This window comes from Camelus bactrianus, chromosome 15, assembly GCF_048773025.1.
Source record: "Camelus bactrianus isolate YW-2024 breed Bactrian camel chromosome 15, ASM4877302v1, whole genome shotgun sequence".
Classification (NCBI taxonomy): Eukaryota; Metazoa; Chordata; class Mammalia; order Artiodactyla; family Camelidae; genus Camelus; species Camelus bactrianus.
In genome coordinates, this window is record NC_133553.1 from 47,526,217 (window position 1) to 47,539,895 (window position 13,679).

Here is a 13,679-nt window from a genome sequence, read left to right on the forward strand (position 1 = left end):
AAACTTCTTTATTTAAATTTATTTCCAGTACTGGTCTTGATTTGGAAAGTAATGAAAATCATTAGGCAAAATTTTTCTATACTCTCCTCCACTTTATTCTTTAAGGTGGAAATGGGAGAGGGAAGCAGAAAGGGCAGTAAATGCGCATTTCATTAACAAGTAACAACTATTAGCTATCTTAAAATGGTCTGTGTACTACTGTATCCTTAAAAAATCAGGGATAGCATAAATCTTAAAATAACTGATTAGTACTCAACAGATATTTCATTACATTTATTCTCAGAAACTTGACCATAAAAATAGCTTTGAAACAGTACAAAGAAGTATTTAAAAGGTACATCTGTTTCAATAAAAACCAATAAAAATATTAGCATCTGTATTTTCAAATAAAAGATAAACCGAACAAGTATGTTCTCCTTAATGAACAGATTAAGCAGCTGAACAAAGTACTGACATCAAGAAATACACACATCCAGAAAAAGAAATAGGTACATTTATAATTTCTGAACTCCAAAGTTTTCATTTCCATCATACAAAATATACATATTTATTTACTATTTTTCCCCTATAATTAAGGTGTTACAAGGTTCCTCTGGATTTTAAGTCAATAGCGTTTAAAAAATCCATCATGTAAGTAAAATGTTAAAATTCTAATGACAATACATTTCAAAATACCTGCACCAATCATGGTGATTGGAGATTCAATATATATCCATTCATCAGTATATATTCCAGAATGAACAAAGATAAGTCCATCAAAATGAGCTTCTTGTACCCCACCAAGGGCATCTTCAATTGTATCATAATACTAAAATAAACAACAAGAAGTCAGTACAGAACTGAAAGATCATCATTTTAAATCTTAAAAAAATACAAATCAAACATACCAGCATATTTTCTCTTCCTTTATATCTTGCAGGGTTACTGTAGAAATGTTCAGCAAATCCTGGCTTTACATGTGCACCTTTATACTAAAATATCAAAAACAAAAAACAAAAAACCAACAACAAATACTGACCACTAATATAAACACTATAGTCTAAATTAAACTAGTACTGTATGAATATTTTTATTAATTAATATCAAAAACAAGTATCAGTTAGTCTAACTAATTTTCTGTTGCACTCTGTAATGTAAATCTAGAACAGCTTATGACTCAGTAATATCCAGTTAAGTGGAAGAACAAGGTTTCTTAATCTGAGTACTACTGAGATTTGGGGACAGATAATTATTTGTTGTCAGGGCTACTCTGTGCATTGTACGGTGTTTAGCAGAATCCCTGGTCTCTACCCATTAAGTACCAGTAGCAGTTCCTTCTCTAGCTGTGATAATGAAAAATGCCTCCAGACATTGCCAAACATACCCCGTGGAGCAAAATCACCCCCAAGTTGGGAACCACTTGTAAAGGAACATATGAAACTGAAGCTAAATGTGAAACTTTAAATAACTACTCATAGGCTACTGATACTTACTGCCACTGTTTAAACTATTAATCAGTATGTCAGTAGTGAAAAGAATTGTTTAATCTTTTGATAAATGTCCATTGGTTTGAAACCTATTCTTGAGTTTAAGTAAGATTTTTAAAAATTAACTTTTATTTTAAATATAAGTAATATAAATCAATATTTTCCATTTATACTTCATACCAACTGCTGGAAACTCTCTTTCCAGGGATTTGGATGTTCATATTCTTCTGGATTAATCTGGTAGAATTTGCCAGGTTCAGGATGCATCATAGGGCGGGTATATTCAAATACTTCCATGTATAATCGTTTCCTGAAAGGAAAAGGAATTAAAGATTTCTTCATGAAATGTCCTTTAAACCACTATAAGAATTATTTGAAGCCTCAAAAACTTATAAAAATATAAAAAAGCAGAATTTTATGCGTAAAAATATAATTTTTGGCTAAAACAATGTGACTACATATAAAATATACTCCACCCTAAAGAATAAGAAGTATGAATTCTATAAAATCTGACTGTCTAGTCAGGAGTGGGAAAAAAGCCATCCTTACTGTAAAAACCTCATATATTTATAATTTAAAAGGATTATTTTCAGTACTGATGCAAAATAATGATGATGTTTCATTTACATCCTAGTAAGAACCATCAAATCTTAGAAATGAAGTGATAGTAACTATTATCACTTCCTATACAAAGCAAAATGTTTCTTCTGCTCTTCATTCTTTCACCTTTCTAGCACAAATATAATTTTCTTTAAGTGTACCTTATTTTTAGCATCATAGAAGTGATACATATAGCTGCTGTAAAATACAGAAAAGTATAAAGAGATTTAACCTATACTTTCAATATATATTCACTATTAACAGTTTATTGTATTTCCTTTCCACTCTTTTTATCTACAGTTTCATTGATACAGTTGTGGTTATATAACATATAAAATTTTGTTTTCTGCTCTTTTTAACTTTTTATAACATAGCGTTTTTCCTTGTTATTAAAAACACTGTAGAAGTCACTGTTAATGACTATATCACAACTTTCTAGGTAAACATTACATTGTTTACTTTTAGTTCATTCCCTTATTGCTAGAATTTAGATTATTTCTAATTTCCCCCCACTATTAACAATGCTAGTATGAAAAATTTGTACATAGGGTAAACAGTTTTTCAGCAGTGGAACTGCTGGGTCAAAGGGCATGCATATTTTAAGGCTCATGAATACAACTGTCAAAACTGTTTTCTGAAAGCGATATACAAAATATACATTCTTACTAAACTATCAGATTTAATTAGTTAGCTATTTTAAATTAGACTTAGTTCTGTTTCTAAAAAGCAATCTAATGAAAAACATTTCTTGTAACCGCTCAGTTGCTTTTAACTGACACATAGCAGAAAAAGTACGTCCTTGTTTTATAAATATTGCTTAGACCAACAACCCACACTTGTGATAAACAGGTAACTTGGAATTTAAACATTCTAATTTTGTTCTGACTATTTAATTGTAACCACCAACTCACACTCCAACTTTCCTACCATCTTTAGCATTTTGGGCAGCAAGTAATATATCTCAATATAAGAAATAAAGCTTCACTTACCATAAAATTGGATCATTAGCAAGCTCACTGAAGCGTTTACATACACAAGCTGCTCTACAAAGATCCTGTTCCAGCAAGTAGGAGAAGATTTTTAGAACCACTTCATCTGGCAGTTTCTCCTGAAGATACTGTTCAGCAGGTGCTGCTATAAAGAAATTAACAGAATATAAACAACCTATTTTTTCAGGCTAGTAAAGGCTTTCTCATTATTTAAACAGTACAAGTTTCACTTTATCTAATGAGTAGCTTTTATTTTTTGATGACAATCATTTTATAAGTATTTTGCTTTCATAGATAACACACATTTATCTTCTTTTATCTTGACTTAACAGCATTCTTTATTTTAGCAAGTATGTACCATTTCAGAAACTGATTATATAAGTATACAAAAAAGATTTTTATAAAACAATTAAAGTCAAAGAGGGAGGAGGTCAGGGTTCTCATGTTTATTCTGTAATAATTACTTTCTTAATCTCAAATGTACAAATAAAACTACATTTAATTTTTCAGTTTCAAACAAAATTAAAAAAAAATTATTTGCCCATTCCTTAGCTTTCCCATAGAAATACCTGATAGATCTTGTGATTTTCCAGAGACTCTTGCACGTTTTGCACGATGACCAAAAAAGTTTTCTGTAGTTGAAGTTGAAGCACCCTTCAAAAATAAAATGATAACTAGTTAAGTAATAAATATTTTTATCATAATCATTACTTTAAAAAAATGATGACAGTTCCCTTTTTGTTTCCTAACAATTCCTTCATTACACATCAAAAATAAACTTACTTATATTTAACTTATGTGTATTTAACTTACCTCCATGCTGCTCTTTGTAGGACACGCTGTTCTTTTCGGCAGAAGAGTTTTTCTGCGAAGTTGGTATGGACTATTTTGTGCACCAGGACCTGATTCTTCTGCAACCATATCTGCAGGTACATCATCATCTGTTATAAACAAAAACGACACCCATTTTTAAGAAAAGGCTCTATGGATGCAGTAAACTTTTAAAAAACTTTATAAAAAAAATCTGGGGTTGGGTAGAGATAATAGTTTTTATGTAAAATTCTATCCAACTGGATAATCATTTGAAAGAAGTACTGGATTTCTACTTCACTTACTTCAAAATGAATTCCAAAATAGACCATATATTTAAATACAAAATAAATACATAAAATCAGTAGAAGAAAAAGAAAGCTATTTTTTATAATGTTAAAGTGGAGAAGCTCTTTTAAAGTATGACACAAAACTTGGAAGGTATTTTTTTAAAAGTGAGGAGGATGTTCACTTGATGAGTGAGTACAAGTGAGTAGCACATGGTTAGAAACCAGGTGAGGTGAGAAGGGTGTCAATGGAGAGGGACAGTTCAGTACAGGGTATCAGATACTAAGTAGGATAAAAAGGGCATCCATGCAGAGGGTGGTCTGGCACAGGGTACTGGAGCTCAAGGAGGGTAAGAAGGAAGCCCACTTGGGGGAAGGGTGGCTTGGAATGGAAAGTCAGAGCCAGAGAAGGGAGAGAAGGGCATTGTAAAGGAGACAGGATGGTGGAACTGGAAGCATGGTAACAAACAAAAGAGGAATTGATCAAATAATTAAATAAGATAATGGAAGCCAGGTTTCTGTCAGAGAAGAGAGTTAAAATATAAAGAGAAAGCTAGAACATGGTGTTAGACTGGAATTGGAAGGATCAACGTGAACTCATTGTTTTTAATAGACAGACAGATAGAGAAATAAATACAGATGTAAATGTTTGGAAACGTGTGGATGTACATGCATATACTCCCCAGCTCTGTTCACTGACAAGAGCCTGGAAGCAATGCCACTCCAATAGCAATGAGCATGACTAGCATTCGGATCTTGGCTTCTGAATAATTTTCTATAAAAGGAATAAGGGCTCCTTGGAGAAATGGCTGATTCCAGATTGGAGGAAATACAAGATGAGTCTGGAATATCTTGCGGCAGAAACAAGGAAGTGCTTAAAAAATGATGAGGACATGTCAAAAGAACATCAAAGTCAGCCTGAATGGTCACCCACTAGCAAAATTATGTTGAAGCATTAAAATCCATAACCACAGTACAGGGATTATAACCCACTGAATAGACAACAACCCATAAATTCATACTACTATATATAAATGAATGAATAAATTGAAAGTATGATAATAAATGGGATGTTTAAAATACCCTCCCCCTCAAATACTTATTAAGTAGACAGGGGAAAACAGTAACTCCATAACTGAGATGCCAATCAGACACTGTCTTATCAAGTATCAAAGTGAACATCATCATAAATAGGACAAACTGAAACTGTATGCCACCTGATAGCATATAGGATCACAGCCTCACTTCTATGATATTCCTGACAAAGATACATAACTTAAAACTATATGAGGAAACATCAGAACAAATCTGAATTTATTATCATTTGTTCTGAATAATCTTCAAATTGTCAAAGTCATGAAAGTCAAGGAAAGCCTGAGGAACTGTTCCAGACTGCAGGACACTGGGATTGAAGGATACTGAAAAGATAGGGCAACTAAACGCAACGTGTGATTCTGAACTGGATCCTTTTGCTACAATGTTGCTACTACAACAAGTAGTGAAACTTAAATGGGTGGGAGTCGTTTAAAGATTAGAAGACATTTATGTTTCAACGTTAACTTTTTGATTTTAATAGGTGTAGTGTGGTTACTTAGGAGAACATCTTAGTTTGCAGGAAATACACACAAAGGTATTAGGAGGTGACAGGACAAAGGCTAGGAACTTATTCTTGAAGGGTTTAGGGGGGGAAAACCATTCTTTGTACAGTACTTCTAAACTTTCCTAAGTTTGGACTGTTCAAGCTTCCTTATCTTCCTTATCCGAGTGCGACAAATTAGTATGGAAAAGACTAATAATTCAATAGAAAATTGGGCCAAGGATACAAACAGAATTTAGGAACTACAAATGAAATGCTAATAAAAACTACAATGAGTTTTTTAATGTAGCAGATTATCCAATATCAAAAAGTTTTATCACATACTAGTATCATATATCAAAGGATAACATGAGGGGGAAAAAAAACAGTTCTTAATTGCTCTACGGAGAGCAATCTGGCAATAGCTATCATTACATAGCGATTCCATTGCTGGGAACTGATTCTGCAGCTATTCACAAACACTGGCAAAACACTAAGTCCAAGATATTCATTCCAGTACAGTTTATAATACAGCTGGGTAACAATCAAAATGTTCATCAAGAAGGATTTGTTAAATGAACTATGGTATAGCTATACTATTGATGTGGGCATTCCAAAATATAAAGCAGTTCTATATAGAACAGATAAGGAACTATCTCCAATATACAGTAAGTACAAAACCCAAAATATACAGAACATGTTTGGTACATGTGTGTGTTTTAAGGAGACATATATATATATGCTTCTATATGCATATTATTTACTAAAATATAAACTCCATGATGAAGGAAGCCAATGTGAAGAAGCTCCCACTGGCCAAAGATGGGACAATTTGAGTATCAGTAAGAATAACTAAAATGAACTGAGAGAAATATATTTCAATTTGTGAGTTTATAATGATACTTTAAAAAAGGGAGGGGAAAGGTTACTAGTGAAAGATGCTAGTGAAAATTAACCAATCATTTTGAAAACTGGTATGTAACAGGAAATAAAACATTTACTCTTCCTCTCTTATATAAACTGAACCACCAGGTAACCAAGTATTATATGAGGGGAAGCTTCTTTACAGAAACATTCCAGCAATAAATGAAAAAATAATAATATTAGAAATAATAAAAATTTGCAATCTCTGAAGAGTTAATGAATTTGACCATTGAGTATTAATAGTTCTAATACCACAAAAAGAAAGACCACCAGATATTACATACCTCCTGATTAAAGAACACAACCCTACCTACAAAAGTTTGCCAAAATCATCAAATCTCAATTTGATTAAAACTATCAGAAACTCTAAAAGATCAAACTATACAAGTTTCTTCAACAGATAAATTGCACAGGGAAAAGTGGGGGGGAAAATTAGCAAAACTAAAGCATACTGTTTAAGAATGTACACTACAGTATTAAATTTTTAAAGAAAAAAGCCAGAAAACGATTATCATTTTCTGGGGAAGGAAGAGGGCTATGATCAGAATGGGGCCATAAAAGGCTTCTGTAGTGGCTGGCAAAGTTCTGCTTCTTGACCTATTTGGTATTACAATACCAACTTTAATAATAATTCAATAAACTAAATATTTGTTTTATGTGAGTTTATCTGGCTAAATTTTGTGATAATAAAGGTGTTTTTAAAAGGTGGGAGATTGTTTAAAAGGTGGAGAGGTATAACACTAAAAACATGGTTTTTTTCCAACTGCAGATTGTAGGCACATTAACATTTTTAAGATTAAATTTTCTCATCTATTAAAGATGGTAATGTTATCTTATAATTCACTAGGCTGTTGAAAGAAACAAAAAAAATTCACAACGATCAGCAATAAGCTTGGCTCACACTGTGTTCAATAAATGTTTTACCTATTATTATTTCATTTAAATATTATTCCATTAACATCACTTTCAAATGAAACTTGGAAAATCCAGTAGGTTTTCTATGTACAACACTGTAATCAGAAAATACAGCCTGGGTATTTGTGGAGCCATCCATCATAGTTTAATATGTGATTAATTTCTATAAATGTTTCATGTATGCTTGAAAGGAACATCTACATTCTATTTTTTGAGAGTAAAGTTTAAACATCTAAAACACCAATTGTTTTAATTGTGTTGTTCAAATATTCTATGCCTTTACGTTTTGCTGGGGGTAGTAGTAGCCAGTGGTATGACTTACCGGCTTTTGAAGGAAATGTGCTAAAATTTCCCACTGTCTGTAGGTAGTCCATTTTTAGTATGTAAATTTTTGCTTTAAATACTTTGAGATGTTATTTGGACACAAAGGCTCAAGATTATTATTTCTTACTAATGAATTATTCCTTTTCCATCATCATGCAATGGCTCTCTTTATCCTTAATAATGTTTTTGCCCTTAAAATCTATTTTTGCCTGATATTTTCCCTAAGAGCTTTTCGTTTTGTCTTTTATCAGCCTAGCATTGTTCAACTTTTTGCTTTTGGGTCACTATCTATATTTTAGATTTAGTTCTTCTTAACCATTTGCTATATTTTCTTTCCTTTTCAGGCAAAGCAAGAGTATGTCTAATGTGCTATTTAACCTACCTAAAGCCAATTTCCATGACTATATTTTTAAGTTCTGAAAGGTGATTTAGTTTTCTTTTTTGAGTCTTATTGTTTCTTTTTCATATTGGCCTGTTACTTCACCATCCTTCATTTTCTTTTTTTTTTTTATCCCTTTGATCATTTCACACACATTTTATATTCCTGTTTAAACTGTTCCATCATTGGGCACTTTAAGAAATCTATGTACGATTAGGGAAGGTGTTTCAGGTTCTAGGCTGCGTGCATGGGTCTCAGTGCTAGCTGTATTTTGAAAAGGCTGAGGCAACATCTCCATTCCTCATATGCACACTAAAATTCCACCACAGATCTCTTAGGACATATATCCAGGACCAAAAAAACCCCTATGCTATTTCACCCAGCAACATCAGTTCCCACATAAGGTTTTGATTTGATTTCTCTCATACCTGGCACCTGTGAATTTCCTTCTCTTTTTTTCCTTCCTTCGAGTTTAGCTAGGCATTTACAGTTTTGCTCTTGGTTTGTGTTACATTTCTATATGTTTGTTGTGTGGGGTAATATCTCTTATCAGCTTGGTTTATCACGTAGTTAGTAGTCAGTTTCTACTATACTCAAAAGGACATTCTCAAACTTTCCAACCTATACAACCCCTCTCCCACCCCACTCCTCTTTAATATCTATAGACCTTATTATTATAGATACCCACCCAGACACCACCCTGGAATCCATCTTTCCTTCTCACCACCATCAACACAGCAAATATTAAGGAATGAAAAGTAAGGAATTCAGAGGTAGTAACAGGAAACAATAGGTGCTGGTTAATTCAGCTGCAACCTGAAGTTCACACCAAATATATATATGAAGCTACATGATTTCAATTATGTAATACCATAATAACCCCAACTTTCCATTCATAAACACTGTCCTGTTTTAAAGCAAAACTCAGTTCTAAAATAACTGTACTGAACTCTTACTTGTGCTGTGCTAACTTTCTATACAGCTCTCATAAATTACCACTGACTGTTCTGAGAATCACGTATGGTGCAAGAAAGTATTTTACAAAGAGGTCATTCTAAAAAGATCACTTGGCCATTATTGTAAATAAGAAGCAAAAGGAGAAAGCTTCAACCAACCAACCAAGAAACAAGAAAAATCTCTAGTCACTAGTATTCTCTTCATCTTTTGAAGAGGTACCGCTATAGTATTGTAATATATACCATATAGTCTACCATATGTACTGTAATATAAACCATATATTCTATATTTCATATAGTGTACCCCTATAGTACTATATTCTTTACCATATCATAGCTGTCTTATTTGTATTTACTTTTTGTTGTATGCCATATTTTCCTAACAAAATTATAAGCTCTGAAAGCAAGGCTCCTTTGTTATATTTTCCCTCCATGTTCAGCTCAGTGCCCAACAACTACTAAATAAATGCTGATATTCATCTATGGAGAACTCTTTAATTTTACTCAGTCAAGGAATTTTTCCCAGGAACCACCACTAGTGGTGGGCTAAGATGACCTTACATACCACTATACAGAAAAAAAAAAAAAAAAAAAAAAAAATCCAAACAGGAACTGCTTCACTTCTTCCTACCTCCAACTCTGTGAACTCACTTACATGCACATTCATTATTTTTTGTTTCCTCCTGACATTATGATCTAGTCCACAAGACATATTTGGCACATATGAAGCAAACAAAAAAGTTTGTTAAATAAATGAAACAATGAATAAAGTGAATGATCCATGGTAGCTGCCAAACTGCCTCCAATCCAAGAACCAAGAAATCAGGAAGGACTAGTTATGGTACTGTTCTAACAACAAAGTCTCAAAATAATATTTTGTTAAAAACTTAACTTTATAACTTTTACATCTAATATTAGAGTACCAATATTCAGATGTCAAGCTGTAATCTAAGAATAATAATAAAATAACTCAATACCAAAAATGTTCAATTTCAACAATAACTTATAGAAAATTAATTTTCAGTTAGAAAAAAATGTTATTGACTAGAAATGTTCAATAGAAACAGACTGTCATCCATATATGTAACCGCAAATTTTCTAGCAGCTATATTAAAAAGTATCAGCAAAATTAACTTTAATACAACTTTAATCTAAAATTTTCATCTCAACATGTAATCAATATAAAATGATTGTATTATATTATAAAATATAAAATATTTTACATTCTTTTTTTTTCATATTAAAGCCTTTCATTTTTAACACAGCATGCCTCAAATTCAGACAAGTCATACGTCAAATGCTCAACAGTCGTATGACAAGTGGCTACCCTAATTGGACAGTACACACACACATATACACATCTTTATTAAGTTCTTATCAGTCCTCTTAAAAAAGTATTATGCAATTTAAAGGGATGCTATACACACACGAATATAACATCAAAACTGATTCTGTAATCCTTAGATTTTACTACAAATCCTGTGTACCTATACTAGAGTCTCCAGAGCTTCCACCATCAACAGGACCCAAGGGGAGAAGTAAAGACTTCTAGAGAAGAAGCATGCTTTTTAACTAAAAAATCATCTTTGAAATCTTTGATATTAAACAGCACTAAGAGTTTATATTAGAATTAATGTCAACATAAAGAGACTTAAGTCTATATACCTTCAGCAGAATATTTTGATTTTTTTACATACCTTTATAACTATCTTAAAGATTTACAAAAAACTATACTATTGATTGGCTGGGGTTTAAAGTCTATACACTTTAGGTTTAAAAACTAACCTAAAGTTAAATGGTAGTTGATGGAATTTAATTTCCAGAAGTTTTCCCCTACAAATATTGTATGTGTTCCACGTTACTTACCCATAGCCACAGATCAGACTGGAAACTTAGGCAAATCTGCGCTAGTAACTGTGTGTTTAGAAACAGCTCCTAGTCTCACAGTGTAAAGAACCACACTTGACAACTGTTTCTAACACAGTTGGGAACTACCACAGCTTTTTTCCAACTACTAAAAAAAAAAATCTGTGAATAAGCTGAAATCAAGACAAAATTCATTTTAAATACATTTTCATTTAAATACTTAAAACTTAAATATTTTACCTAAAAAATTTACTCAAAAATTTAAAGGTAGGGAGTCCAGAAGTAAAATTATAAAAAACTGCTCTTTAAAAGTTTGGCTTGCTATTATCAGATATTTCTAATTGCATTTTATATACAGTTACAAACTAAATAATTTAACTATTCAGGATACTGTTCTATACTTCTATTTATATATTCAGTTATTATTTATACACACATCCACACACACATACATAATTCTAATTTTCACCATAACATGAACTGTAGGGATTACATAAGACTAGTCAAAGAAAATATATTTGACCACTGAGTAATAACCTTTAGAAGCTACATCTTTGATATTATAAAGAATTACTGAAAACTCAAACAAGGCTTCATTTCAACAGAAGAAATTTAGACCACTTCATTCTAAACTGCCTGACATAAAGTGTGTTTCACATGTATTTGCTGAAATGAATGTGCCACGTACTGTGTGAGGTACACGTGAAGCAGAACAACCAAACGGTATTACATTTGCCCTCCAGGAGCTTAGAGACATAACTAGTAACTAGACAGGCAATAATACAGTGTGTCATATGCTGTAAGAGGGATAAGCACAAGGTACTATGGGAACACACACAAATATCAAATCCAATTTTAGATGATGCTGGGGTATTAGTGAAGGTTTCTTGCAGACTGTCCAAGCTGAGATGATAAACAATGGCGGTTAGTTAAGCAGAAGGGAATAGTGTGGGCAAAGACCTGAAAGTGCTCACCCTCCAGCAGTCTCAAGGAACTGCAAGTTGCTCCATATTGGCTATATCATGTAGCAGGGGCCAGATTATGAAGGATGCTACAAACACGTTAAAGAATTTAGATTTTATCTTGATGGCCAAGGATAGCCACTGAAGGGTTTTAAACAGAACAGTGACATGCTCTGATCTGTTTAGGGAGATTACCTGAACAATGTATAAACTATTGGAAATGGATGGCACTGGATGGAAGAGACCAATCAGGGAATTATGGAGTAATATAACTGAGAGATGAACATGGCTTGAACTATGGTAACAAACATAAAAGACCTGAATAGATTTTAGATATATTCACAAGGTAAATTCATAAAGCTTGGTGACTGAATTGGTGGGGTGTAGAAGAGGATGGTGCCAGGAATAATAATGATTCGGGCAACTGAATGGATGATGGTACAATGTACATTTAATAAGACAGGGACTTTTTTAGGTGAGACAGGGATGCAGAGTAAAAAAGAGAAGGTGAGTTCAGGTTTGGATTTTTAGTTTTGAGGTATCTGTGGGACACATAAGTGGAGACTCAACAGAACTAAGTATATTGATCTCAGGCTCTGGTGAGTGATTTGGGTTGGAGATAGAGAATTAGAGAATTTTGTCACTCTGAAAATAAACTGTAGTAGGTAGGAGTGGAGAGTTGGAAAGTATAAATTATCTATCAGTATTTACTTATGGTACAATACTGATGTTTCATGGCAGATATGTCATCCAACTCTTGAGAAACAGCCATATAATGTAAAGTGGATCATCATCTATTAATTTTAAAATTATCAATACTATACATAACAATATTTATGGGTCCCAGTATTGATGAGAATTCATAACTCTAGCTTGATAAAAAATAAAAGAAAATCAACTGATAACTAGTAACTTCAAGGACTAACATCCTTTAGGAAGAGCTTATTAGCTTTATTTTCATTCTTCCCTGTAACATATCACATTCTGTTCTCCTAAGACATTTTCTCCCACTGTTTTCAGGGAAAGGGGTATAGAATAGCCTCACCACAAAATGGAACATTTTAAAATTCTTTCTTCTATTCTCATATTTTGTATCTCTAGTTCTGCATTTCCAATATTTCCTAAAGTGTCAAAATTCATAAAATAGAACCATTCTTTTCTATCAAACAAGAAAAAATATTTTCAAGTTAGTAACTTTCATAAAAGAAGTATTTTAAGTTCAATTGGAAAATGTGGTTCAAAGGTGGCATTATATACAAAGTAGAAGCTGATATGACCAGAGTATTACAAGCATCATTAATTCAAGATCTGAATGACCATGGTCCCAAATAGACAATTAAGAGAAACCTAATTCTAGGCTAACCTAAGATTCATGTAAGTCACTGATTAAAAGTTGTTAATTTTCCTCTATTTGCTAGTCACTATGAATATAAAAATCAACCATTGAGGGACTTGAACTATTAGGAAAGCTAGATATGTAAAATAACTGAAGCAATATAGTAAGTGTTGCTACAAGCATACATGAGGTGTTAGTAAAATGTAACATAGGACACACAAATTACCACATGCACACAGCTTGAAAGGAAACAATTTAGCCTGTCCCGAGTTTTATTTTCACATGAAAT

At 32.5% G+C, this 13,679-nt stretch overlaps 1 protein-coding gene across 1 annotated transcript in view; it reads right to left on the reverse strand.

The window, feature by feature from the left end:
* Positions 1-13,679, reverse strand: part of FBXO11 (F-box protein 11) — a 77,684-nt gene that overhangs the window by 17,433 nt on the left and 46,572 nt on the right. Inside the window, exons 2-7 of the mRNA XM_074341104.1 lie at positions 3,869-3,996; positions 3,625-3,709; positions 3,056-3,200; positions 1,647-1,776; positions 888-971; positions 676-808 (exon numbers count right to left, since the gene is read on the reverse strand). Coding sequence (XP_074197205.1) covers positions 676-808; positions 888-971; positions 1,647-1,776; positions 3,056-3,200; positions 3,625-3,709; positions 3,869-3,996 — 705 coding nt within the window. The remainder of the gene's footprint in view (positions 1-675; positions 809-887; positions 972-1,646; positions 1,777-3,055; positions 3,201-3,624; positions 3,710-3,868; positions 3,997-13,679) is intronic.